The sequence below is a fragment of the Panicum virgatum genome, chromosome 1N (genome assembly GCF_016808335.1).
Source record: "Panicum virgatum strain AP13 chromosome 1N, P.virgatum_v5, whole genome shotgun sequence".
NCBI lineage: Eukaryota > Viridiplantae > Streptophyta > Magnoliopsida > Poales > Poaceae > Panicum > Panicum virgatum.
Genome location: NC_053145.1, coordinates 64,045,438 through 64,073,406, shown reverse-complemented (window position 1 = coordinate 64,073,406; position 27,969 = coordinate 64,045,438). Strand labels below are relative to the sequence as shown.

Genomic DNA, 27,969 nt, shown 5'->3' with positions numbered 1-27,969 from the left:
ACCATGGAAACCTCCTTCCAAAGCGGAATCAGGAGCATCCGAAAGGCCATTTCACATTATCGATGGAAGGCCACGACCGCTACTGAGCATACAACAACGTAGCCTGTGCATAAGCTGTCTCAGGCCAACAAGTACAATGTTGTATGCTTAGTAGTTCAGTTCCCAGTTGGTGAGTACTTGTAATATGAATCCACAGTTCGCTAAACACGTGAATGCAAGTCCAACAATACTAGAATAATTGAGAAGTTTCTTCCAATAGCAGTCAAATCTTACCTGGATGTTATTATGGGCGTTGTATCTTAGCCAGCTCTTATGAAAGCATACATCCACACGTTCCCAGCTCACTTGTGTAAGGCCTCGGATCATCCTCTCTGAAAAAATAGATCTCTTAATGCACAGGTAGCAGAAAAACCCACTGCTTAAAGGTTTTTAGTTTGTAAACATGTGGAGTGCACATCCTACTCACATCTGTAATTTCACATTAGATAAGCTTATCATTTAACAGCTGTCACGCAGCAGCATTTCAGCTTCCTGCAACTCCTACAGTCACCTCTACCCAGTCTACAGGGGGGGAAAAAAGAGCAAAAGGCCAGATGAGTAATTGTGCAAATCGAGCACTATTACCTTCTAAGCTATCTGGCAGCGAAGCTTCAACGGTCTCCTCTTTTTGACGATCCTCTGAATTTCCTTTGTCAATATTAATAACATGAGGATACTTTTCATCGTTGCTGATAACTTAAGCTGTGAAACCAAAGACCACATTTATAATATGAGTGGTAAAGCACAGGAAAACTTCCATTTTCTCTTAGTAAATAGGAGTGCTGGTTTACTTTGGCAATTCATGCTCACGCCGAATTGACGATGTTCTCCAACCAACTATATCTTTTGCAATGAGTCAAGGGCACGACCAAACGGATAATTCAACAAATAATTGATGAAGAAAATATAAAATGTGTGGCATCAGTAGGATACGATCATATGTTACATTAGCATAGGCAACCCGACGCTTAAAAGAGCGCAAAGCGACCTGCATACAGTAACAGAGTGATAAAGATGTTTGAAGCCAGCGTATGAAGTATAGAGATTGATGTCACTTGGGACAGTAACTGGATCAATACATGAATTTCCCATCATCACAGTCTTCAACCATCCGAACTAGAAGCGGAGGCTTCCCATCATCCCTATCTGTAAGGAATAAATGTTTACCAGTTCTTCCCACTATAAAATGTGCAGTTCCGGCAACAGTTCTCTCGAAAAGTGGGACGCCGAAAAGAAAGGGAAGCTGACGAAAAACAAAGATATAAAAAGGAATCAGGGTCTTGGTACAGATACTGTTTTGGTATTGAAACCACTGTGAAAAAAAAAACTAGAGGAGAAAAGTTAGGGAATTCAGTAATAAGAATACAACAACAAAATAACTTTTTAGTCCCAACCAAGTTGGGATTCAGGGCTAAAAGTTATAGGATAGACAAAGTTCAGAATATCAGGAGGCTCATGGGAGTATGGGACTTAGGAGGGCTGACAAAAACGTTAATAATAAGATAGAACAAGAATGTATCAGGTATTCACAACTGCACATAAGTAAATAGCCATGAGACTTACTTGTTTATTCCATCTTGAGCCCAAGTGTGGCGTAGCAGACGTGATAAAATTTATTGGTTCTAAACCAGCTATTTTACCAGCACCAGGTATTTTTTGTTCATCATTAAGCTTATCAGTATCAAGAGAAAAGGTTTCATTGGTCGTGGGTTCATAAAGTTTTCCGATTGCACATCTTGTTACTAAACCACCAAGGGAATGAGCAACAAAAGATATCTTCCTCAAGTTTCTTCTTCTCTGAACAACTTGTCGAACCTGCATGATAGATATTTGTTCATCTAGTACCCTTCTAACTAATTCTATAATTTACTGTCAACTTCACTAAACTAAAGCATATACTATTCTATGAATTGGCATATAACGAATGAATTACAAGATGAAAAACTTCATTTCACAGGGTTACTATTTGGTTGTACCTCCTCAGCTAGCCTTTCACCCATCAAATCAACTCCATCATATGTTAATTTTGAATGATTGCTCTGACTACCTGCAATGAAGAAATTTTTAAGATAAGATTTAAATAATCTTACTATTCTGAACTAGTAAGGTCAATGGTCAGATAGGTGTACAGTGGAAGTTGGAACACACTTGATGTGGCAAACTAACTGGGTAGCATGACTGCATGAGACAAACATTACAGAACTGTAATTAGCAAACTAGACTGCACTGCACATCACTCCCAGTTGCATCATGTCAGACTGTCAGTGTACTGCTTCAATTGATTTCAAGTTGTGGTTCTAAGCAGCTCTACCCTATTCTAATTGGTGTTTATTTGCTTAGCGGTTGCTTTTAAAATTACACTGACATGCACCTGCAAAATTTTGATGTAACTTCACATTTCTATGTTTGAACCTCTCCCCCTTTGCGATAACACATTCCATTTCAAATCAAAGTGCGAAACAGGCAGAGTATGAGCGCTCACGATGCACAAAGACTTTCCCCGGCAACCTGTTCACGAACTGCTCCGCTGCAAACTTCCAGTCCGCCGAACTGGTCAAAACTCAAACCACCAAAATTAGAATAGACAAGAGGTCAAAACTCACAACCAGCAGTCAACTAGTCAAGCACTGCAACCATCGCGTGCGCACCTCCCGTACAGCCCGTTTACCATGACGACGAGGTGGTCTGCCCCCTCGCCACCGACCTCTTCTTCCTCGCAGCTCCCGGCGGCCTTCCCCTCGGCCTCAGCCTCCGCCTCCGCGGTCGGGGGCGGTAGATGCTGCGACAGGAAGCACCTCATCCAGTTCGCGAGGTCCGGCCTCTCGTCCCCAGGCCGAGGCTTGCGGCCGAGCAGGAACCCAAGGTCGAGCCCGAGCCCGGGCTGCTGCCACCGCGAGCTGCTCCGGCTCCGGTTGCCGCTGCGCCCCGGGGGTGCGCTCGGCGACTGGCCCATGAGGGAGGCGGCGTGGCGGCGGCGCCGAGGAGGGGAACGGGAGGAGGCGGAGGCGAGGGAGCACGTGGCGGAGGTGTGGAATCTGGAAGACGCGGGCATTTCCCGGTTGGTTCCGGGTCCACGTCGGACGGTTCTGGAATTGCTCGAGAGATGAACTGTTGCTTTAAGAAAAATCAATGACAGTTTTCAAAAAAAGAAAAATCAATGACAGTGTTTGGCGTGCGGTCGTATGCATAAGAGGAAGTCGAGTGATTAAATTTGAGTGACTAAAATTTATTTTAATTATTTATTTTTTATATTTATTTATTTAAAATATAGTTTCTACCTCAGTAGTACCGACTAAATAGATTAAAAATGGTGGGTTTTATTTTTGGTAGTCTAAATAGAGGGTGGCCAAATTGAGGGAGTGGGAAAGAAAATTTAGTCACCTTCTCATTTTAGTCACCCAAGTAGAGATCCTACTGGAGATAAAAATTAGAACAAAATGATTTAAATATGAGTTTAGTCACCCAAATAGAAACCCTGTTGGGGTTGCTCCAATATCGAGCGGTCCTAGTTAAATGTCACCTATGAAGACATAAAATAATTTCCCAACGGAACCATTTCTAATCACCATTCTGAGTCATTAACCGTTTTGAAGCTATCGCAAAAAGAAAACATTTGTTCCAGATACTTCCGCATGTGTAGAATTCGGATTAGTTGGCTGCACGTTTGCAACCTGCAAATTAATCCAGCTCATTCTGGACATGCAGTCCTGTATATGGACCGTTAATTTATACTGGGAGCTGAAGGCCCAATAACAGTTGCCTTTTTTTCATGCGCTTTTTTTTTATATTTAAAAAAATTAAAATTTTAAAAATATATGTCTGTTTTGGAAAATTTCAAAAGTATACCCCGGTCGCCCCCCATAGGGCGACAGGAACCCGTTTGTAATAAAAATATTTACAACCAGACTTCTGGAGACCTATTTGTAATAAAAATATTTACGCATAGACTGGGGGCCGGTCGCCCGTGGAACGGGCGACAGGGGAGGCCGGTCGCCCCCCCATCAGGCGACAGGCCTCCCACGTTGTTGTTTTCTGGTCTTCATGTTTGGTCCGGTCGCTGGCTCGTTGCTCTAGTTCGGTTTAAGTAAAAAAAATGGCGAGGGAGCTTTGGATTGCTGCATGCGTCTTCTTTGACTTTGTGAAAGGGCGTGCATGCTCGTGGGTCCCACATATGCATGCAGCGTGTGCAAGTTTCCCAGCCACTTTCCTTTGGGTGAGTGAAAATTTGAAAAGTCTGTTGTGGGCCCTAGCTTTGTGCATAAGATTGCTATTGGCTGGGCTCCTATTGCTGCTGTACTCTAGCCTGCCCTGCTGCTATGAGGCCGCTCGTGGATGTGCTCGAGCAAGTGCGCGTGAGGCCGGTCTACCACGGCCTGAGGCTATTTACGCACTTGCTCGAGCACATCCACGAGCGGCCTCATAGCAGCAGAGCAGGCTATTTACGCACTTGCTCGAGCACATCCACGAGCGGCCTCATAGCAGCAGGGCAGGCTAGAGTACAGCAGCAATAGGAGCCCAGGCAATAGCAATCTTATGCACAAAGCTAGGGCCCACAACAGACTTTTCAAATTTTCACTTACCCAAAGGAAAGTGGCCGGGAAACTTGCACACGCTGCATGCATATGTGGGACCCATGAGCATGTACGCCCTTTCACAAAGTCAAAGAAGACGCATGCAGCCATCCAAAGCTCCCTCGCCATTTTTTTTTACTTAAATCGAACTGGAGCAACGAGCCAACGACCGGACCAAACATGAAGACCAGGAAACAACAACGTGGGAGGCCTGTCGCCTGATGGGGGGCGACCGGCCTCCCCTGTCTATGCGTAAATATTTTTATTACAAATAGGTCTCCAGAAGTCTGGTTGTAAATATTTTTATTACAAACGGGTCCCTGTCGCTCTCTGGATGGGCGACAGGCCCATGCAAGGGGCCTGTCGCCCTATGGGGGGGCGACCGGGGTATACTTTTGAAATTTTCCAAAACGGACATATATTTTTGAAATTTTACTTTTTTTAAATATAAAAAAAAAAGCGCTTTTTTCATAACTGTCATCAACAAGACCCTTAAGAAAAACTGCCATCAAGAGGCTGGGAGGCCCAACAAGACCAGGTTGTCCTGCGATATTATTGGGCCTTCAGCTTCCTATCGACGGGCCAAATATATCGACTGACACCACCAAATTGTAAACTCCCCTAAAAAAACAAGTTGTAAACGGTCTCTTGCCAAGTACTCCACGCACGCAGTCTACACTGTTATTGGGAGCATCATTTCTGACGTTATTTCTATGCTCCTCAGGAAATTTTGCGACCGTACTCTGCACAAGTTTGTTTAGGCCTTGTTTAGATCCGTAAAGTTTTGGGTGTAAAATACTGTAGTACTTTCGTTTGTATTTGGTAATTATTATCCGATTTTAAGTTAACTAGGCTCAAAAGATTCGTCTCGCAAATTATAGACAAACTGTGTAATTAGTTATTTTGTTTAGCTACATTTAATACTTCATACATGTGTTTAAAGATTTGATGTGACAGAAAATCTTATAAAGTTTTGTAATTTTGAAGCCAACTAAACAAGGGCTTAATAATCTCTGCACAGTGGCATGAGAACTGCAGCCGAGGAAGCTTCCACGCACGCAGTGCCGCCACCGACTGAGGACGAGTCCCTCGATCCTAGATGCGGTCGAGCTAGTCAGGCACGCACCCAGAGTGCCGGGGCCACATGAATCCATGTGTTCCCATCATGTCAATGGCTCCTGCAGCTCGCGCAAAACCGCTGCACAGAAACCATTAGAGCAGGTACAATAAGGACAGATCACCGGGCGAATAGCCAAGACAGATCAGCAGATTCAGACGTGGCGGAGAGAGAATGGAGAGAGAGTGAGCTTGTCGTGGGATCCAGCGCCAAGCGCGGCACGCTTCCATAGGGTCTTGGGGCCCGCCACAACCGCATGCTCCCCACTCATCACCCATTCACGGTTGCCTGTGTTTGGACTGCGACGGGCCGAAGGTGGGCTCCATTCAAATTAAAAAAATAAATATTGGAAGAGACAAGTTTATTGTACTACTGTTGAGCACAGATGACATGGCTTGGCGTATCGACAAGTTTATTGGGCTTGCTCTTAAACTATACCAAACGAATCGCAACCCAAACCCCTTTCGGCCTTTATTTCAAAGCGTTTACTTCAGCTGCAATGCAAACTGACGAGAGGCTCCCCCCTGATCGTCGTCGTTCTAGGCCGGCCGGCATCCTCTGACCCGGACGCCATAGATTTGCCCAAGGTGTCGAACCGACCAATGGAGGCGAGGGAAACATTTAAGAATGTTCGTACACTGCCCGGCTCCATTATGAAATCGCAGGTCAAACGAGGACACCGACGCCCTGCCTCGATCGCGAGCTGCATGCAGGAACTGCTAGCACGGCCTCAATGTACGTGCCCCGATCACATGACATGATTCGATCTCCTGCATCGGTCAGTGGATCCATCCATCGATCTACCACCGCTGCACTGGATGCTTATGCTAATGGTAATTCGTAAATACTTAGCTCCTTCCGTGCCGGGTGTCATTGTCTCGCTAGATGCTTAGCTTCTTAAGAGCTGTGAAAACTTTGTGGAGCTTGTGAACTCCTACTTGTTTTCATTTGTACGAACCTGAAACCTTTGTTTTGTTTCCCTGAAATAAAGCGGGAGTGATCCTTTTTTCTAAAAAAAATTCGTAAATACTTAATAAAGATAACATATATAGGTGGTCAATTTCTTATTTGTCGGCAATGCTCAAGTATATAACGGCCGCCAGGTAGAAGCCTTGGCATCGTCGTCGTCATTTCTTACACTGCTAGACTACTCTATTGCTAGCTAGCTCTAGCCGGCCGGGGAACGAACACTGGTCTTCGCCATGGAGTGCACCTCAAGAACCAGCAGGCTCTCGTGCTGCCTCCTCCTGGTCGGCGTCGTCCTGCTGGCCTCCTCCCCGGGCTCGGCGGCCGCGCCGCGCCGGCTGCTGCAGACCTGCCTAGGGCAGGACTTCGACGTGCCCCACGAGCACCTCCGCGCCAAGAATAACGTGCGGCCGCTCAAGTACACGCAGGAGCTCTCCGACCGGGCGGCGGCGTGGGCCGCCCAGTTCAAGGACAACTGCGCCGCCGCCGCGCCCGCGCCGGGCATCAACGTGTTCCTGGGCAACGCGGGCACCACCTGGCTGCCCAGCGACGCTGTCGCCGCGTGGGCCGAGGAGGAGCAGCACTTCGACTACGGCTCCAACACCTGCGCCGACGGCAAGGGCTGCGGCCGCTACACGCAGATGGTGTGGCGGGGAAGCAAGGAGTTCGGCTGCGCCACCGTCGACTGCGCCTCCGGGGAGACGCTCATGGCGTGCCACTACGAGCCGCAGGGCAACATCATGGGCCAGAGGCCCTTCTGATCCGATGCGATGCGATCCCTCGCCGGCCGCTGCCGCGCGCGCCGGAACACAGGGAGCTACGACATGCATGGGGCTTGCTATAGCTCAAGAGCTACCACCATGAACGCAACCAGCAAGGTGCCACTTTACCATCGTTCCCTAATCATGCTTTGAGCTTTTTTACATTTCCTCTTATACCTAGCAAATTATTTGATGTTGAGAGAGTTCAGTAGATGATATATGCCATGAGAGTGACGAGCTCATAGGTTTGTCCTCGTTTGTTTTGTTCATGGCATGATCTCATGAGAACCAAATTAATTAATCTGTCGTCTCCTCGTATCTCAACTTACCTTATCTTTATTCATTTACTGTGTTAATTTCAGTTATTCTTGAATTTCCACTTTGTCTAGGCGTACCATTCATGTTATACGCGGTGACTTTGAAGAAGCTACTTATGGCACACGCTTATCAATGAAAAAACATGTACTGTAGGAGCTTCGGATCTAGGAAGCTAAATTACGTAGTAAATTCTGTATTTTCAATTTTCATAATATTATATTCTAGAAATAAACTATATATACCTCTTTACTAATATATGCGTGTGATCTGTTTTAGGTTTTTTTTGCAACTCACCGCTATGAATACACGCACACAACTCTACTCCTATGAGCACTTTCGAGAGACTGAACTAGCAGATCCTCGAAATTGACTATCACGAGGCATGTCACCTACCATTGAAAGAATATTGCCGGTTAAATCTAAAGCATCAATGCCCAGTCCAGCACTCGAACCCTAGGTTCCACCACCAGCTCAGCTAGGTATACGTGCGTGGGTTTACAGGGCGAGTGCAGATGTGTGAATGTGAGCGTTTGTTTCTACATCATCATGTTTCAAAAAAAAAGTTTGTAAAGCAGGAATAATCTACTGGAATTTGCTCGAACAAAAATTATGAAGATCCTTTAGAAGCCCTAAATCGATGAACTGGCCCCAGAAGCTTTTGTATGGGCCTTAAAACTCGGCCCAACGGGAGCCCAGAAATTTGGATGCCCAACAAGAGTTGAGAGTTCACAAATTCACCACCAATTGGCACGGCACGAAGGGACGAGCAACAGTGAAGCTCTCAGAGAGAGCGACTGCAAACATCGCATTTCGTTTATCCCGATCTATTATCTTATTATTTAGCCAACAAATAAAGCCTCCATGTTCGCTCTCAATGCTTAAATATTCCCACATTAACCAGAGAAAAAAAACTAAAATTACCCACAACTGCCATTACGAAAAAATTAGCCTATAATACTCATGTGCCTAATTAAAAATCACCCACAAATGCCATTATAAAAAATTAAATATAAAATATAATTTAGCTATGTATTAGTTACAAACCTATACTATTAATAAAAACTAAAGCTAATAACAATTAATTAAAATAAAATAAAAATAAGAATAATTATATGTATAATATTATTAAAGCTCAACAAATCAAACAGGATACTGTATGGTAAACAAATAGTATAATCTTTAAGTAAGAATATAATGACATGCGAATTTTTGAATTTTCAGTACTAGCCGTGCAAATGCGCGGGCTATACGTCTAATTATATAAAAAAAGCATCCAAAGAAAGTCGAAAAATTCTAGTGAAGCAGTATCACACTTTACTGATCGATTTGCATCACTTCACGGGACGAGCCCTGATAAATATATTTACAGACGAGTGACGAGTCGACGATTCCAACGCCCCGTCGCGTCGGCGTCGCGAGTCCAACTGCACAGACGATGATGATTCCTGAGCCTAATCAGTAGGGCCTCTTGCCGACGACGTTGCCGGGCGGGTAGTAGTTGCAGGTGATGAACACGCCGCCGTCGTCGCACACCACCCGGGCGCACCCGACGGAGGTGGTGTCGCGCCACACGATCTGCGTGTAGTGGGCGCACTCCCGCCCCGGCGCGCACGCGTTGGCGGCGTACGAGTAGTCGACGCCCTCGGCGGCCCAGTCCTGGACGGCGTCCCCGGGGCGCCAGGCCCCGCCGGCGCCGCCCCAGAAGATGTTCTCCCCGAGCGCGAACTGGCCCTCCGGGAACGAGTGCCGCAGCGCGCAGTCCCCGCGCCGCTGCGCCGCCCACCACCGCGCGTACGCCTCCATCCGCGGCGACCACGCCAGCGGCAGCTCCCACCGCGCCAGCCGCACCAGGTTGTGGTAGTAGAGGAACTCCAGGGACTCCGCCCACGCCGCGCACCCCGGGCACAGCGCCGCCGAGACGCCGTACACCGTCGCGTTCCGCGCGTACGCCGGCTGGCCCCGGGGGCGGTAGGCGGTGGCGTGCGACGCCGGAGCTTCCCGGGAGGAGGAGCGCGCTGGCGGGATCGCGAGGAGCTGCAGGTAGAGGAGGGAGCAGAGGAGGAGCAGAGGCGCGGGTGGCCTCATGGTGGTCTGTTTCTCTTGGGAGCTAGCTTCGACCTTCGTCGCAGTCGTTGGGGCTCGTGTGATTTAAGCATCGGCATTGGGGGATCACTCATTCGCTTGTCGTTGCCACCCGTGAACGTGAGCCGTCGAGTGGCGGTAGCTGCTAGCTTGATATTCGCGTGGCCTTTTGTCGCCTTGAGTTGACAAAAAACGACCTGTTTCGAATCGATCGCGGGTGCTTTTGTTTATGGTGCAAGATGCAGGTTTAGCACGAAAACCGACAGAATGCGTGTACTAGATTTGTTAGAAATAAAGCTGAAATAACCGTACCTGCGACTTCATGACGATTGTCATCTGGCAACTGGAGTACTACAGAACAGAAGGACACCCGTGACGATGCATGGCGGTTCTAGATGCTTCCCTCGCGGTCACGAGCCTGCAAAGTTGCGTGGATTGCTTTCTGCGATGCATGCACGCGGATCCAGCACTCCGTGGCGGCTGCAATGCTACCAACCGCTACCGCGGCCACGCACCGCGAGGGGTGCCCACGCGTGTCCTAATGTTCCAGCCGCTTTTTTCCGGTCAATCAGCAACACTTAAGGGGTGTTAATTGGTTATCTTTAGATGCACCTTCAATTACTTTTTAGTTTAAAATTTTATATTACTTTTTCAAAATCAGATATAATTTTTAAAAATTAGTACAAAATTTTAAATTTAAAAAAATTAAAGATACACCTAAAGATCACCAATTAACACCCCAGCGACACTAACAGCTCCCGCGCATGTGCGTGCAGTGTGATGAGCGCATCAACTCGTTACCGCGCGACATCATCGCGTCCCATCAGGGCGCAGTATTGGGCCTACGTGGAGAAAAGGCCTATGATGTGGGCTTGCGGCCTTGCGCCCAGTTTTAACAGGGCCGTTACAACATCAACAGGTGAAAAGCCAGCTTCTTCTCATCACCTTCGGTCAGTCACTGTGACGGCCAGAGAAATAACTTCCCTTCACAGTGTGGAACAGCAAGACCCGTTCATCAGGCAGCTGATCGTGGAGCTCAGAGAAAGTTTTTCATTGCAACATACTACGCGGTGCACCCCCCCCCCCACCCCCAAAAACCCACCCCAGGCTGTTCTGAACATCTGATCGGCTGCCTGTCTCTACAGCCAAGAACCGGCCGGAATAATAATATCCTTACGCATCACCTTCGCTATAGCTGTTTGTGTCTACGCAATCTGATATAGGGTGTGTTTAGTTGGTGAAAAAATTTGGATTTTGGTACTGTAGCATATTTCGTTGTTATTTGACAAATAATATTCAATTATTGACTAATTAGGCTCTAATCAGTTAGACTGTGTAATTAGTTATTTTTGTAACTGCATTTAATGATTCGTGCATGTGTCCGAAGATTCGATGTGATGGGTACTGTGCAAAACTTTTTGGAAACTAAACAAGCCCATAGGGTCGGTTTGGATGGACCAAAGTTACGTGCTATTTTTTTTAGCCTTTATACTTTTGCTAAAAATTCAAATTTTAACTAAAATTTAACTCACCTCATTTGCACTTCCATTTCGATAAAATAATACTAGAGGCATTAGCACTTGGATCCATATTAGCCCTAATCGATCAGGTGACCTGATCGCACGTGCATCGCAGAGAGGTTTCCTCCCCGTGTTATGCGAGAACGCCGTGCTGTGAAATCCAGTGTTGCAGCAGACCTGCAGGCTGCAGCGTGCATCTGCGTGAACGTACATGAGCTGATGAGCGTGGCAATGTGAGAGCCAGAATCAAACGAGCTCTTAGGCAGCAAGTGGTTTGTAAGGGCCACATGGGAAGAGCATGAGACTAGATACAGCACAGCACATTGTCACAGCAGGAGTTCAGAGCTCAACATGTTTAATGCGGGCGGGGAGAGTCATTTGCGCTGGAATGGGCGGCGGGGTACTTTATTTTGGTCCGTATGTCGGCTAGCACTAGCAGAGGTACTGGTATTGTATTGTATTGTACTCCGGAAGTATTGTACTATAGCAGAGGATACTAATTTGTACCAACAGTGCCCTGGGGAGGGAGAAACGACTTGCAGGAGCACACGCACGTTCTTCCTTTCCCCAATTGTCAAACCCGTATCCCAGCGCACGCACATCGGCCCCCTGCCACTGCCCCGTGCAATCGCAATTGTCATTTGACCGCGCGCGGCCGGTGATGGATCTGATTCCGTCGACACAGCTCGCCGGCGCCGCAGACTCGCGGTATAATTGTTGGACCACCTGTCGCGTGCACAGACAGCTCCGCTCTGTCCAAGCGCACGGCCGGGCCGTTGTTCACCGGCGGGCGACGGGGCGGCCACTCGCTCGCCGTATCCGGCCGGCGCTGCTGCCAATCGGAGGCAATGGAGACGGATGGATGACAGGATGAGCTGCAACCGCAACCACACGCCGCCGTTCGGTGGCGTCGCGTCGCATCGGATTCCAATGGCCCGCCCGCCCATACGCGCGCACGGTCAGAGAGGGCGCAGAGGCCAGAGCAGGAGAGAGGACGGAGGCCCAGCGCCAGCAGCCTCTGAGCCACATGCACGCTCATTTAACAGCTCATTCGTTTAGTCGTTTCCCCCATCACACACAGCTCGTTCTGCAGTTGCTACGCCAACCAACCCAACCACCCACCAAGCAGGAGAGAGGCAGCTGCTACAGGAACAGGGAATGGAATCGCGTCACGCAAGAGCACGAGAAAGTAAGTGAGATCTTTATCGTTGTCTCAAGAGAAGGGTGGAGCATCGGCTGCAAATGCTGTCATTCTTGGCTTGCAACAGCATCACAAGACCGATCACTTTTGCAACTGCATGCAAAGGTGCGAGGTCAACAGCTAGCACAGCTGAGATGCAGTGTCCGAGAACAGAAGGGGAAAGAGGTTGAGGTTCTCGTTCTGTTGGACAGAACAGGCAGTTGGCTGCTGAATTAGCTCGATTTTATTGCAGATTCTCGGGTCCTGCTAATAACCTCACAGTATATGGTAGTATTGGAGTAGTATCTTGGTAGGACAAGAAGAAGAAAAAGTATTGGAGTAGTATCTTGGTAGGAGGAGAAGAAGAAGAAGAAAAAAGTAAATAGTAACAGTACCGCCGTAAGAATAATGATGCGTTTTTGTACACTTGTAGCATCTCGATCAATGTAGTGACAACGAATTAATGGGGAGCAGCAAGAGACAGGCTCTTCTGCGACATGCCGGCCAGCAATGTAGCCAGCCAGCCAGCTAGCATGAGGACAGGAGAGGCAGTTGGTGATCACCGGCGGCCGGCCGGCCGGCCAGTGGCTGTGCAGCAGCTCAGTACGGGCGCACGCCGACGTAGTTGCCCGGCGGGTCGTAGTTGCAGGTGATGAAGGTGCCCCGGCCGTTGTAGCAGGTGACCATGGCGCAGCCGACGCGGCGGGTGTTGCGCCACATGATCTGCGTGTAGTGGCCGCACATGCCGCCGTAGCAGCTGTTGCTCCAGTAGTCGTAGCGGGGACGCTCCGAGAGCCAGGCGCCCACGGCCTGCGCCGGCGCCCACCCGGTGCCGCTGCCCCAGAAGAGGTTCTCGCCGTAGGGCCCCGACGAGTGCACCAGCGCGCAGTCGCCGCGCCGGGACTGCGCGTACCACCGCGCGTACGCCGCCACGCGCTCGTCCCACACCAGCGGCGCCAGGCCAATCGACGCCCGCGCCGCGTTCTGCTGCGACAGGAACTGGTACCTCAGGTCCCCGCCGCCGCCCGGGTACGCGTCGGCATTGCCGGCGAGGAGGACCAGGAGCGCAATGCCGGCGGCGAGCTGTCCTCTGAGACAACTGGAGGAAGAAGAAGACGACATAGCCATGGGAGGTGATGCTGAGCTGTAGATTGCGCTGCCACTACCGCCAGTGGCGCGCGGCCGGGCGCTCCATATAAATACATGGAGAGATCGAGGGGGGAGATGTTGTTGGGGGGACATGAGCCATGTTCGATAATGATTGTGACACATAATACGGCTCTGGAAGGTCTACCTAAATGTGCCACCGGCGGAATTCATTTAGCAGCTGCTGAATTATGGGGAGGCGGTGATCCATCGAGAAAGAACCGTTTGGCTTTGATGCTCCTTCAGACTGGTATTGATTTGTTAGTAGGTAGTAGCTCTGTTAGAAATATAGGTAGTTTTCGATATATTTTAATTTCAAATGTTATTATTAATTTCATGGCATAAATGAGTGATATTGTGTTAATAAAATATGTGCTCGTGTTCATGTTATTCTCACTAATAAACATGAACAAAATAATAAATCAGAATTGGTTTAGAGTGTACCCTAAGTCGGGACCAGTGCCGGAGCCACCGGATGCCGTTCCCATGACTGGACATTATGTCGGTCAGGGCTGTTCGATGTAGCCGAACTTAGTCGATGCAGTGCAGATGGCCGTCGGGAAGTAGTCGAGACGATCTTGATGTTCACTTGGAGAACACAGGTACGGCCACCAGGAAGTAGAGGACGTAGTCATTCACGCCGGTCGCCGGGATGTAGACGAAGTAGTCGTTCAAAGAGCGAGCAGTCGCGTCAAAACGCTCCCCAAAAAACTGATTGCCCGCTATCCCGTGCAGGACCTTCAGCAAGTAGAGGTTCCGGAGACCTGCTCTCGCTAGAGCTGTGCGCGCAGCGCTAGCGAGCGATGAGAATGGCAGAAAGCAGCAGAGGAAGAAGGGAGAGGTCTCCTAAGCAGGAGTACCTGAAGCAAGTGTGCTTCTGGTGTGAGGTGTGTGTGGAGGAGGGGTGGTTTATATAGGCGTGAAGGTGCCTCAGATTCAACGAACCTGGACGTTATAATGGATTTTGATGAGCAGCAATTACTGGTGCAATTGAGTCACAGGAATCTCATTAACCGCAAAGACTTTATTCTGTGTCATCATTCACCTGTTAATGCCAATGTTTTATTGCCTCTGATTTAATGCTTTTAGCAGCAAAACGTTCTCTCATCTCAGCACAGGCCGGGCCACGCCACGGCCTCGGCCCGGCGAGGCGAGCGAGCGAGCTCGCGCTCGTGTGGTTCCCCGGCCTTCTCTTACCGGCTTCACAAGTGGCGTACATAGGGTCCACCCTTTAAGTCGGTTGAGATCCTTCTCAATTTCCGATATGGAATTAAGCAATTGATTCCCTAACATTTAATAGTGGGTTTTGAATTCTTTTATTGCATTGAATAGAATAAATGGATCAAGCCCATAATTCCAAAAATCCCCACCAAGAATTTCATTTCACACTAGAAATGCTCTCATTCCCTCATTGATATACCAGTATTTGACAGAGACTGTTAAGTTAAACTTCCATTTAGGACAAATGCTACACTTATTAACAACTGTGTAATGGACTATACCTTGAATTGACAGTCTTGTGCAAACAAGTTTGACCAGAGTCCTACAATGGTACTAGGCTGCATAAGCATCCCCGCGGGTTGGAGCATATAAGTCATACTCCAGGTCTTTCATGAGTTTCTAGAGAATACCCAGTTCTCATAGACTATGACCAGTAGTCAGACTCATATAGGTGTGTTTCTTTTAGATGTTCTGTAGGACAGCATCTTTGTTTTAAGAAAATAACTCATTTGTTTTGAAGAAACCACCTGAAACACATTAAGGTATAGACCAACCTGCCATACAGATTAGAAGAGAAATGCACTTATACACGGAATGAGTCTTTTTACAAAGGTTCTCTTCTCTCAGTCAGACTTTAGTTTGTTTCACCATCCTACTTCACGGGATCTCCGATCGCATAGGACATGTTTCCACTATAGAATGACTCACGTGGGTTTCAAGCCCAATTCCATAGATGCATTGTCTATCACATTCCGTGAAAGACCCTTTGTAAACTAATCTGCCAGATTTTTAGCCGTCTGAACATAGTCTAAGGCTATTACTCCGGAGTTTCTCAATTTTTTGACAGATTTCAACCGCCTTTTCACATGTCTTGATGACTTCATGTTATCATTTGAACTGTTCACTTTGACAATCACCGTTTGATTATCACAGTTCATTAGAATTGCCGGTATCGGTTTTTCAACTATCGGCAAGTACATAAGGAGCTTACGAAGCCACTCAGCCTCAACAGTGGCGGTATCTAATACTATGAGTTCTGCTTCCATAGTTGACCTCGTTAAGATGGTCTGCTTGCAAGACTTTCAGGAAACAGCTCCACCACCAAGTGTAAACACATATCCACTTGTGGCCTTTATCTCATCAGCATCAGAAATCCAGTTTGAATCACTATACCCTTCTAGTACCTTTGGATACTCTGTGTAGTGAATTCCATAGTTCATTATGCCCTTTAGATAGTGCATTACTCTTTTAAGAGCCTTCCAATGATCATCTTCCGGGTTTGAAACAAACCGGCTCAGTTTGCTTACAACAAACGATATGTCAGGGCTTGTTGCACTAGCTAAATACATCAATGACCCAATGATCTGAGAATATTTTAGCTGATCTCACATTATTCTTTTGTTTTTCCTTAAGATTAAACTGGCATCATATGGTGTTGAGACATGTTTATAGTCGTTATAACCAAAACGACTTAACACCTTCTCCATATAGTGAGACTGTGTAAGAATTACCTCACCATTGCTCTCTTTTACCAGCTTTATATTAAGGATAACATCAGCTTCTCCCAGATCCTTCATCTCAAAACTTTGAGATAAAAAGTCTTTGACTTCCTTAATCACATTAAGGCTAGTGCCAAAGATCAATATGTCATCCATATATAAGCACAAAATCACTCCTTCAGCCCCACCATAGCGATAATACACAGATTTGTCAACTTCGTTCACAACAAAGCCAGCAGACATCAAAGTTCTGTCGAACTTTTCATGCCACTGCTTAGGCGTTTGCTTGAGACTATATAAAGATTTCAACAACTTACAAACCATTCCTTCTTGACCCTTTGATACAAACTCATCTGGCTGATACATATAGATCTCCTCTTCCAACTCTCCATTGAGGAAAGCCGTCTTAACGTCCATCTGATGAACGAGAAGACCATAAGAGGCTGCCAGGGAAAGTAACACTCGAATTGTGGTCAATTGGACAACTGGTGAATAAGTGTCAAAGAAATCTTCTCCTTCTTTTTGGGTATAACCCTTGTCCACAAGCCTAGTCTTGTACTTTTCAATAGTATCATCTGGCCTAAACTTTTTCTTGAACACCCACTTGCATCCAACTGGTTTCTTCCATTAGACATAATAGAATCCATCTCACTCCTCACTGCTTTCTTCCAATAGTCAGCATCAGGAGATGAATATGCCTCTTCAATGGTTCTGGGTGTATCATCCATGAGGTATACAATAAAATCATCACCAAAAGACTTTACAGTCCTTTGTCTCTTGCTCTTCCTAGGAGCATCATTGTTATCCTCCTCAGAATTTTCCACAAGTGTAGGTTCATTGTGTTCTATCAGCTCAGCAGAGCTATCATCCTCGATGAACTCTTGCCTAGATGAACTTGTTCCATCTCTCATGAGAAAAATGTTTTCAAAAAATATAGCATCTCTGGACTCCATTATAGTACCAACATGCATGTCAGGTACTCTAGATTTCACTATTAAAAATCTATACCCAATGCTGTGAATAGCATAACCTAGAAAGACACAATCCACAGTTTTAGGTCCAAACTTATATTTCTTGGTTATTGACACACTCATTTTTGCCAAACAACCCCATGTACGTAAGTATGAAAGTGTTGGCCTTTTCTTCTCCCATTTCTCGAATGGTGTTATCTCTTTATTCTTTGTAGGAACACGGTTTAGGACATGACATGCAGTTAATATAGCCTCACCCCACCATTCCTTGGAAAGTCCCGCTGTATCTAACATGGCATTAATCAAATCCATTAGAGTGCGGTTCTTTCTTTCGGCAACCCCATTTGACTGAGGTGAGTAGGGAGGCGTCCTCTCATGAATAATACCATGTTACTCGCAGAATAAAGTGAATAAATTTGAGAAAAACTCGCCACAATCTGACCTAACTCTTTTGATCTTTCTCTCAAGTTGGTTTTCTACTTCAGCTTTATAGATTTTAAAGTAGTGTAAAGCTTCATCTTTTGACTTCAACAAATAGATGTAACAAAATCTAGTGCTATCATCAATCAAAGTCATGAAATAACTTTTACCACCTTTTGTCAACACTCCATTTATTTCTCACAAATCGGAATGAATTAATTTTAAGGGTGCCAAGCTCCTCGCCTCCGCGGCCTTATGAGGCTTGCGAGTTTGTTTTGATTCAACACATACATGGCACTTAGAGTTTTTGACAAAAATAAACTTTGGAATTAAACTCAAATTAGCTAAGCGCATCATACAACCAAACTTAACGTGACAAAGCCTCGAATGCTAAACATTTGTTTCATCAACGTTAATAATATTGTATGCAACTTTATTACAAATATCTGACAAAGAAAGTCGGAACAAGCCTCCGCTTTCATAACTTTTTCCAACAAAAGTACCTAACTTGGACAAGATACATTTATTGGGCTCAAAGACTAACTTAAAACCATCTCTACACAGTAGAGAGCCACTGACAAGATTCTTCTTGATGGTGAGGACATGCTGCACGTTCTTTAGCTGCACGGTCTTCCCCGAAGTACATGCGCATGAGTTCCATTCCCCATCAGCAAGGAGGAAGTCCCGCCGACCTGGTAAGAAGAAAACAAAAAAACATCAGCACAAACATGAATATTAGCACTAGTGTCAACACACCACTCGGGTGAACAAAAAACTGAAAGAACTGCAGATAATAAATTACCGTACCCTGATGTTCCTCCAGGCTCGCTAATTATCATGTTGGCGGAATCCTTGCCTTTGCGGTTCAGACACTTTGCAGCAAAGTGTTCCGTACTAGAGCACACATAGCAAGCTCCCATCTTCTTCTTCTTCTTGAAGGTGGTTGTCTGCTTAGTTTTTGGTTGGTTCAGCGGTGGTTTTTTCTTATTCTTGTGGGAGTTGTTCTTCTGAATAAGATTGGCACATAAAGCACCAACAACTCCTTTCCCACGTATGTCCTTTGCTCTCGCCTTCTCCTCAACATCAAGAGTCTCAATCAGTCCATCTATGGTGAACTCCTGTCTCTTGTGTTTTAGTGAAGTAGCAAAGTCCCTCCAAAAAGGTGGCACCTTAGAGATAATACCTCTGGCCACAAACTTATCGGGTAACACACATGGGGACTCTTTGCTATAATTTTTTAGATCTTTTGCCAGAGTATGTATTTCATGAACCTGTTTGTAACACCCTGGTGTTAGTTTTGACATTAATACCGTTCTTAATCGCTGATTAAGGTTAATCACAATCATTAGCGTTAATCGTGTTCGCGCGGTAAAGGTCGATTTAGCCGAGTTCGATCGTGTTTTTGACTCTAATCCGATCTTCAAATTAACTTGCGCCCAAAACAAAAGTTGTAGACCTTCTATCCCTCTACAACTTCTATTTTGGTCAAATTCCGGTTTCATTATGAAATTTGGAGTTTTGGGCAGTCAAACTTTGATCAAAATCATTTCAAACGAGTTCAACTCGGTACTGTGCCTCCCCGGTTGGTCAGTGCCCCACCGGCCTCGACCCTCGAGCTTACACGCCCGGCCTTATACGCACGGAGTCGTGTCCGTTTTTGCCGTCCCCTCCTTCCTCGCGCTCACGCCGAGCCGAGCTTGAGCTCAGTGCCACCGCCGGTGCCGATTCCGGCCATCCTCGCCACCCCGCCTCGATCCCTCGCGCCAGAGCTTCCCTGGCTTCGCCCTTTGCCTCCTTAACCCGTTCCCGAGCTCATTCGAGCCAACCCCGGGCCGAATCGACCTCCAGAGCGCCTGCGTTACTGGCCGCCATTGTCGCGCCGTGCCGGAGCTCCGCCCCTCCGTCGATCTCCGTCCTCCGGTCCACCTCCGCCCGATTCAAGCCGTGGTGAGCTCGGCCGTGACTAGGGCTGGAAAAAAAGCTCGAGGCTCGTGAGCTGGCTCGGGCTCGGTGCAGCTCGGCTCGGCTCGGAGCAGCTCGCGAGCCTTGAACGAGCCGAGCCGAGCCCAGATATTAGGCTCGTCCAAACAGCGAGCCGAGCCGAGCCGGCTCGCTTCAGCTCGTGAGCCGGCTCGCGAGCTGGGCCAACCCAGTAGCAGGCCGGCCCATCCACCCAGCAGCCCATCCACCCAGCGGCCTCATAGGCCCATCCACCCAGTAGCCAGGAGGCAGGACGCGCCGCGCCGCCGCCGCCACTAGCCCGCCGTCCCCTGCCGGCTGCCGACCTGCCGGACTCCGGAGTGCCGGTCCCCGCCGGCCGCCGCCCTCGCCCCCACTCCGGCCCTCTGGGCCGGCGGCCGCCAGCCCGTTGCCCGCCACGGCGCCACCAGCCATCAGCCGCGCCCGCCGGCCGCCGCCCCTACCCTCCAACGGCGGAGCCTCCCCGGTGAAGCTCGCGGCTCGTGGCGTGCGGCGTGCGGCGGTGCTCATGGCGGCGGCGGATAAGCAAGGACGGCGTGCACGGAGCTCGCTGCAGCGCACGGAGCAGTAGGGGACGGGCGGACGGCGGCGTGGGGAGCACGGCCGCGGGCGTGGGCGGCCTTCTTCCCCAAAGCCGGCCATCTTCGATTCGCGGGCGCCGCCGTCTTCTCCTCCCCGCCGCCGTCTTCTCCTCCCCTGCGCGGGCGAAGCCGACTGCCACGAGTCCACGCCGGCGCCCCCCTCCCTTCTCTCCCTCGCTGCCCTGGCGGGTCAACGCCGGCCCTCCGCCCCCTCCCTCCCTCTCCGCCCTCACTCTCCTCTCCTTCCTGCTCCCCATCCTCTCGACGGCCATGGCGCTCGCTGCGTGGGCGGAGCACGGCCGCAGGCGTGGGTGCGTCCTACCTCCCCCTCCCTCGCCGCCACCGCTCCGCCCGGCCATGCGCCGCTGCAGCTCGGCCGCGCGCCGTCGCGCGTGCTGCCCGGTCGCTGGCCGGCGGCAACTGCTGTGCCCCGGCTCGCGAGCCGGCTCGAGCTGGCTCGCGAGCCTCCTTCGAGCCGAGCCGAGCCTACTGAATGAGCTCGCCAAAGGACCGAGCCGAGCCAGGCTCGGCTCGTCCACCCACCGAGCCGCACCGAGCCGAGCCGAGCCTGGCTCGGCTCGGCTCGTTTCCAGCCCTAGCCGTGACCTCCTCCATCTCCCCGACCCCTTTTCCCCTCCCTTCCGGCATCGCCCTCGCCAGGCCACAGCTGCGCCACCGCGGCGGCCATGCTGCGCCGCCGGCGCACGCCGGGCGCCGCCCCCGCGCGAGCCTGCTTGCCTCCGCCGAGCGCCTCGAGGCCGCCGAGCTCCCCTCAGTGTTGCGCCGCCCCATCCCGCGGTCCTCCTGCCCCGCCATGGCCGGAACGACGCCGCCGCCTCTGCCTTGTGCGCCGCCGCCGCCTAGCTCCGCCCCGGGATGCCCCCGCGCGGGCCGCGAGCGCGCTGGCCTCCCTGCGCGCGAGCTGCACGCCGCCCCGCCCGCGTTGCCCTGCTGGCCGGCCCCCACGGCCACCGCGCTCGCGCCTGGGCGCCGGCGCCGTGCGCGGCCGGGGCGGGCAGTGAAGCAGGGGAGCGTCCCCCCTCTCTCTTCCTGTCAAGTGGGACCCACGGGTCAGGAGATTAGGGGTGGTTTTATTTATTTTTGTTGATTTCTGCAGAAATCTTCCAAAAATCGTAGAAAATGTAGAAAAATGCTAAAAATGCAAGCCAAATTTTGTTAGTATTCTTAAATCCAGATCTTCAGAAGAAAAATACTTGTGCAGGTGAAATGTCACTTTTGCCCCTGCTAAATTTATGGTTTGCGTTTAAGCTAGATTATTTTGTACCGGTTGTTCTGTTTGTCTAAAAATCCTGAAATTTTTGTGGTAACCTACTCTTTGCATGTATAATCCACTGTAAAAATTTCATGTGCTGGTGTTGTACACTTTTGTGTAAATCTATTTATGTTTAGTTTACCTTGCTAGAGTTAAATAAATATTTTTCCGGTCATCATTAAATGTTGGAAAATTTATGTGGCATGCTTTATCAAAATCATGTTTGCTGATAAATTCTTATGGCTTGTTCATATCTGCAAGTCAAGTTCTTGCTTTTATTTTTGTTCCTAGTGAGGCTCGTTTCTTTTATAATTGTTATAATTAATTCTTTCATGCATGCATGTGTTTTTGCAACAAAACAAGCCCCTGTATATTTGATCCATGTTGCTCTAGGGTTGTATTTAATCCTCTAAAGCAAGCTTAGTAGTTGTTGTTTGGAGGAAACACTTCAGGCTAAAAGGAATTAGCAACCGAAATCCCATCTCAGCACTACACCATTCCTTTGGACCGTAGTTTTGAGAGTGCTATTCATCGGTTTTGTCTATAATTCTAGTTGCGGGTACTGCAGTGCATTGCATCTTTTCTTGAGTCTCATGCATGGCACATTTTATTCGTATAGACGCCGAAACCGAAGTCGCCTACAAGCTAATTGCCGAGCCGGTCCAGGAGCAGCAAGCAGGAGAACAGCAGGAGGACGTAGTCGAGCACACTCCCGAAGAAGTCACTAACCCCGCTGACTTGCAAGGCAAGCCCCGGAGCATATCCCTTATTTTAATTACTCCATGTTATACTTAAAGTATTGTGCATTTACGTTCAAGGAATTGATTGGAACCATAGATGCATAATCTAGAATACCCAACGTCTTTACTAGTGCAGTTATCGCTAGCACCGCTATGCTTAAGTAAACTCGGTAGAAGACGGGTGATTTCCTGTCACCCGCGAGATATAGGGTTGTTACTTCAGGCAGTGTTGTGAGAAATAATGCAATGAGAAGGGAATTGGAGACCAGGCGGAGGGAAAGTTGGACATGTTTGTGAGTAAAGAAAGTTGAGTCTCCGCCTGTGTCGATTGAGGACTGTTCCGTTGTTGGCATTTGACTGAGGATTGAACAATACTAACCACATGCCGGAAGTAGGAGGTAGTCGAAACCGGTAAGCTAATTACCTAAATTGCGTCGGATTCTGAGTCTCGACCTGCGGTGCTGGGTAGGATTGACGGATGGTGAAGTGGCCCACGGGTTCACCGAGTGTTCGCACGTGCGGGGCTCATCATCCGGGTGTTTGCGGGCTTGATTCAGACTTCGGGGTAATTGTGGGAACAGTTGACGTGTGTGGCCCGATGGGGTTTTCACGTGTCGTGTGAGTTAGGTCCACCTTGCAAGGTTAAATTGGATCGATTCGCCGTGACTCGCAGATATGAGAGCCTTGGTCAATGCGTCGCATCGTAGTAAGGATTGAAAGGACAGAAAGAGAAAAGATGGATTTATGTGCATGTCTTGAAAAGATAATATGATTAACCATGTGTGCTCTAGAGAACTAGGCAAACCTAGTTTCTAGCTATCAACACAATTGGAGCTAAAATATTGAAAATGAGGATCCAGTATTAGTAGCTTTTCAGCAAAATAACTCCAGAGCCAAAGAGTTGTGCATGTCTAGATAATGGGCTAAGGATACCCATAGATGGGTAAGCCTTGCTGAGTATTAGAGTACTCAGGGTTTGGTTGTAACCCTTATGAGCAGGCTGTATTCCGGAAGACTTCAAGGAAATCGGTGCGTCCTGGATTGGTCAGCCTCTTCCTCCAGGTTGGACGGTCGAGTGGGTTCCGTCTTCTCCGTGAAGTGCAGGCAGGTGAGCCTCACATCAGTGGGCAAGATGTGAAGCTCGTCTTTTGGTCATCGACGTTATCTATCGTACTGTATTTTGAAGCTTGTTTCAAACCAGTTGTACTTTCCGCTGCGTGTGAACTCCGTTTAAGTAATGTAACCCTGGCTTGTAAAACTTTGTTGTAACTTAATTCTGAAGACTTTTGGTTTAACTCTGGCTGTAAGTTACATTTGAAAACTTTTGTTGCTTGTAATCACCTGTGCTCGTCTTTTGGCGAGAGTTCCCGTGTAATCGATCCTGGTTATAGCAGGCAGTCTGGATGTACTGGTGGAGTGCAGTAGTGGAGGATTAAGTTAAATGGTTGATTAGTGCACTTGATCGTTATTATTTGGACTGTTCTGTGACACTGTTCCACCACAGAATGGTCTTCGACCATCCTATAGTCAAGGAACTGCTCCATCACATACAACTCACTGCCGGCATCAGACACTCCATATTGAGCCTCAAGAGCATCCCATAATTTTTTTGCCAGTTAGCAGTAGGACATAAGAATCCACCAGGTTTTCAGCGAGAACACTAATGACGCAGTCTCGAAAGAGGGTATCAGCCTCATCGAACGCACTCCCTTCCTCTGGAGTGAACTGTTCAAGCTTACCCTCTTTTACATGCATCACTCTCAGCACTGTCAACCATAGTATAAGCCGCTCTTGCCAATGTTTGTAATTTGAACCATCAAAAAGTGGTGGTTTGATTGTTGCAGCAAAACTAGATACCGAAAGCCTATTAACAACATCAGATTTTTGGATTGTTAGAGAACTAGACAATTTTTGGTATATTTTAATTTTAAATATTACTAGCAATTTAATGGCATAAAAGAGTGATATTGTTCTAACAAAATATGTGCTCGTGTTCATGTTATTCTTACTAATAAACATGAACAAAATAATAAATCAGAATTGATTTAGAGTGTACCCTAAGGCGGGACCAGCGCCGGAGGCACCGGGTGCGCCGTTCCCATGACTGGACATTATGTCGGTCTGGGCTGTTCGATGTAGCCGAACTTAGTCGATGCAGTGCAGATGGCCGTCGGGAAGTAGTTGAGACGATCTTGATGTTCACTTGGGGATTACAGGTACGGCCACCAGGAAGTAGAGGACGTAGTCGTTCACGCCGGTCGCCGGGATGTAGACGAAGTAGTCGTTCAGGGAGCGAGCAGTCGCGTCAAGACGCTCCTCAAAAACCTGATTGCCCGCTATCCCGTGCAGGACCTTCAGTGAGCAGAGGTTCCGGAAGCCTGCTCTCGCTAGAGCTGTGCGTGCAGCGCTAGCGATGGGAATGACAGAAAGCAGCAGAGGGAGAAGGGAGAGGTCTCCTAAGCAGGAGTACCTGAAGCAAGTGTGCTTCTAGTGTGGGGTGTGTGAGGAGGAGGGGGCGGTTTATATAGGCGTAGAGGTGCCTCAGATTCAACGAACCTGGACGTTAAATTGGGCTTTGATGAGCAGCAATTACTGGTGCAATTGAGTCACATGAATCTCATTAACTGCAAAGATTTTATTCTGTGTCATCATTCACCTGTTAATGTCAACGTTTTATTGTCTCTGATTTAATGCTTTCAACAGCAAAATGTTCTCTCATCTCAGCACAGGCCGCGCCGCGGCCTCGGCCCGGTGAGGCGAGCGAGCGCGCGAGCGTTTGGTTCACCGACCTCCTCTTACCGGTTTCACAAGTGGTGTACATAGGATCCACACTTTAAGTCGGTTGAGATCCTCCTCAATTCCCGATACGGAATTAAGCAATTAATTCCCTAACATTTAATAGCGGGTTTTGAATTTTTTTATTACATTGAATAGAATAAATTTGCCAAGCCCATAATTCCAACGAGCTCTTGGCAGGCCCTAGCGTCGTGGAACTGAATTTTTTTTTGGGTGGTTGCTCACCACGCCTGCCACGCGGTTCGTGGAACTGAATTCGGTTGCCTGACTCTTCACTGTTCATGCAAGCAGAAAGTAAAAACGAGCCGCTCTTGGATTGGACTCTATCAGATTTACACAGTTCATTATATGTTAGAATTTGTCAATGCAAGGTCAAACTGCCGCGAGAAATTCAGAATCTCAGTCTGTTCCTGGGGAGTGGTTCATATGTAAAAAGAAGGAAAAGTAAGTAACCACTTAAAATTGCTGGAAAATTTGAAGCGCTTCATCCGCGGCCGGAACCATGATGAGCCGATGGCTTATTATAGCTCGATCGAGACCTGTAATACTGACGCCACGCCGTTTTTAATTTTTTTCATCAAAAGTGGCCCTCTTTACAGCTCAGCTATTTGCTGTCAAAACAGTGATGCGGCGCTCCGTGATCCACAGCGCCAACAAATAAATTAGCTAGAGCAGCTTTTCATCATGCCTGAAAAAAATTGCAATTAATGCAGGTCCAGTAATCTCACAGAACGCTACTCGTACGCAAATTTAATTTATCTTGATTTTTCTACTGTGCTCTATCATTTGACTTGCCTGAACATTTTTTTTGCCCCTCTGTCATGCTGAGTTTGAATTCCCAGCAGAAGCTTTACATAGGGGGTGTTTTGTAACGAATATGGCCCCATTTAGGCCATTTCGAGTGATTTTGGTGATCGATTGACAACATGATCATGGGACTAACAAAGTTTATCGAGTGAATCATAGTAGGTCCCAAAGATGAATACAAAGTCCTAGCAAAATAAGGATGAAAGGAAGAACTCAAATAAATGCTGAATTGGTTGAGTTTCACATGAAATAGTAGCACCGGTTAAACTGATGTATTGAATCAGTGCCCAAAACTTGATCTAATGATATGAACTTCTGAACATTCTTGTAGACAATTTCATAAGCTTTTTATAGAGTCCAAGATTATCAAAATCAGAGTTCGGAGCAAAAAGTTATGATCAAAACATGATGAAGCTGATTTCTGTGTGCGACCGGATGATCCGACGGTATTCGGATATTCCGATGCCCAAAACTTGATCAAATGAGATGGAATCCTGGATATTCTTGTAGATAATTTCATAAGTTTTCCAAAGAGTACAAGATCATCGAAAACAGAGTTCGGAGCTGAGAGTAATAATTAAAATACAAAGCACCATGAAGCTGATTTCTGTGTGCGACCGGATGATCCGACGGTATTCGGATATTCCGATGCCCAAAACTTGATCAAACGAGATGGAATCCTGGATATTCTTGTAGATAATTTCATAAGCTTTCCAAAGAGTACAAGATCATCGAAAATGGAGTTCGGAGCTGAGAGTAATAATTAAAATACGAAGCACCATGAAGCTGATTTCTGTGTGCGACCGGATGATCCGACGGTATTCGGATATTCCGATGCCCAAAACTTGATCAAATGAGATGGACTCCTGGATATTCTTGTAGATAATTTCATAAGCTTTCCAAAGAGTATAAGATCATCAAAAACGGAGTTCGGAGCTGAGAGTAATGATTAAAATACGAAGCACCATGGAGCTGATTTTGTGTGAGGTCGGATAATCCGACCCGTGTATAAAAAGCGTCGGACTAATGCACCAGAGTATTATTCAGAGAGCATGTTTTTGACTCCAGAAAATTTCTTTAGCATAAGATAATCCGACCCTACCTTCGGATCATCCAACCTTATCTTATTTTAGCTGCAGTGCTTGTCAGAAAGGTGTAACAGATAGTTCTGGCTATTAGCGACCGGATCATCTGAGTCCTTCGGTGTGTTTATCCGACCCTTACGCAGAAATGGCCCCAACGGCTACAAACGGCTACTTTAAGTTTGTGGGCTATATATATATATGGCTTGCCTCGGCCATTTTGGAGTTGCTGGAGATCAGAGACACCTCATACACATTGAAGAACAACTCCAAGCCATCCAAAGAGTAAATTGATCACATTCTTAGGTTTAGCAAATACTTAGTGAGTGTTAGTGCTAGATTAGCTCTTGAGTGAGTGAGTGAGCAAGGTTGTGTGCCTTAGTTCTAGGAGAGAATCACAACATGTACTCGGTGAGCCGGCCATCCTTGGAGTCTTGGTGACTCGTCGGCACGTCTTCGACCCTCCGGCTTGGTGTAGAGCGGCGACGAAACTTTGTGCGGGGGACGTGGAGACCCCTTCCTTGGTGGAGAAGCTCTTTAGTGGAACCCGGGGCCAAGGTGACCGTGATTGTGTTCACGGAAGAGACTTAGTGGCCAAGAAGCAATACTCTTTGCGAGTGCTTCAACAACGTGGATGTAGGTATGCCTTTGTGGCTAGCCGAACCACGGGATAAATTCTCGTGTCACAAGAATTTGCTTTCTCTTATCCCTCTTTAAGCTTCCGCATTTACTTTTGCAATTTTTGTGTCTTTACTTTCTAGAGTAGAATCTTGATAGGATTGTCTATAGGTTGCATACCTCTTTTGGGATGAGGATTTTCACACTAGAAGAACACTAGTTGCACATCTAGATAATATGCTTTAGTTTAATTTATGTGCAAATAGTTAGAACTTGAGATT

The 27,969-nt window shown here is 47.7% G+C and overlaps 3 protein-coding genes and 1 pseudogene across 3 annotated transcripts; 1 reads left to right on the top strand and 3 right to left on the bottom strand.

The window, feature by feature from the left end:
* Positions 1–783: 783 nt before the first annotated feature.
* LOC120657417 lies at positions 784–3,122 on the bottom strand. Its single transcript, XM_039935727.1, has 6 exons — positions 2,688–3,122; positions 2,522–2,589; positions 2,016–2,086; positions 1,603–1,854; positions 973–1,282; positions 784–882 (listed from the first exon to the last, which is right to left on the bottom strand). Exons 1-5 carry the CDS (start codon positions 3,089–3,091, stop codon positions 1,112–1,114), a joined length of 966 nt encoding a protein of 321 aa, XP_039791661.1. The 5' UTR covers positions 3,092–3,122; the 3' UTR covers positions 784–882; positions 973–1,111.
* Positions 3,123–6,862: 3,740 nt separating this feature from the next.
* LOC120654258 (pathogenesis-related protein PRB1-3-like) lies at positions 6,863–7,797 on the top strand. The gene has a single exon (XM_039931773.1). It carries the CDS (start codon positions 6,930–6,932, stop codon positions 7,452–7,454), a length of 525 nt encoding a protein of 174 aa, XP_039787707.1. The 5' UTR covers positions 6,863–6,929; the 3' UTR covers positions 7,455–7,797.
* A 1,132-nt stretch (positions 7,798–8,929) lies between these two features.
* On the bottom strand, positions 8,930–10,016 carry LOC120657416 (annotated as a pseudogene).
* A 2,759-nt stretch (positions 10,017–12,775) lies between these two features.
* On the bottom strand, positions 12,776–13,830 carry LOC120657412 (pathogenesis-related protein PR-1-like). Its single transcript, XM_039935724.1, has one exon. The coding sequence runs from the start codon at positions 13,824–13,826 to the stop codon at positions 13,155–13,157; it is 672 nt and encodes a 223-aa protein (XP_039791658.1). The 5' UTR covers positions 13,827–13,830; the 3' UTR covers positions 12,776–13,154.
* Positions 13,831–27,969: the final 14,139 nt, after the last annotated feature.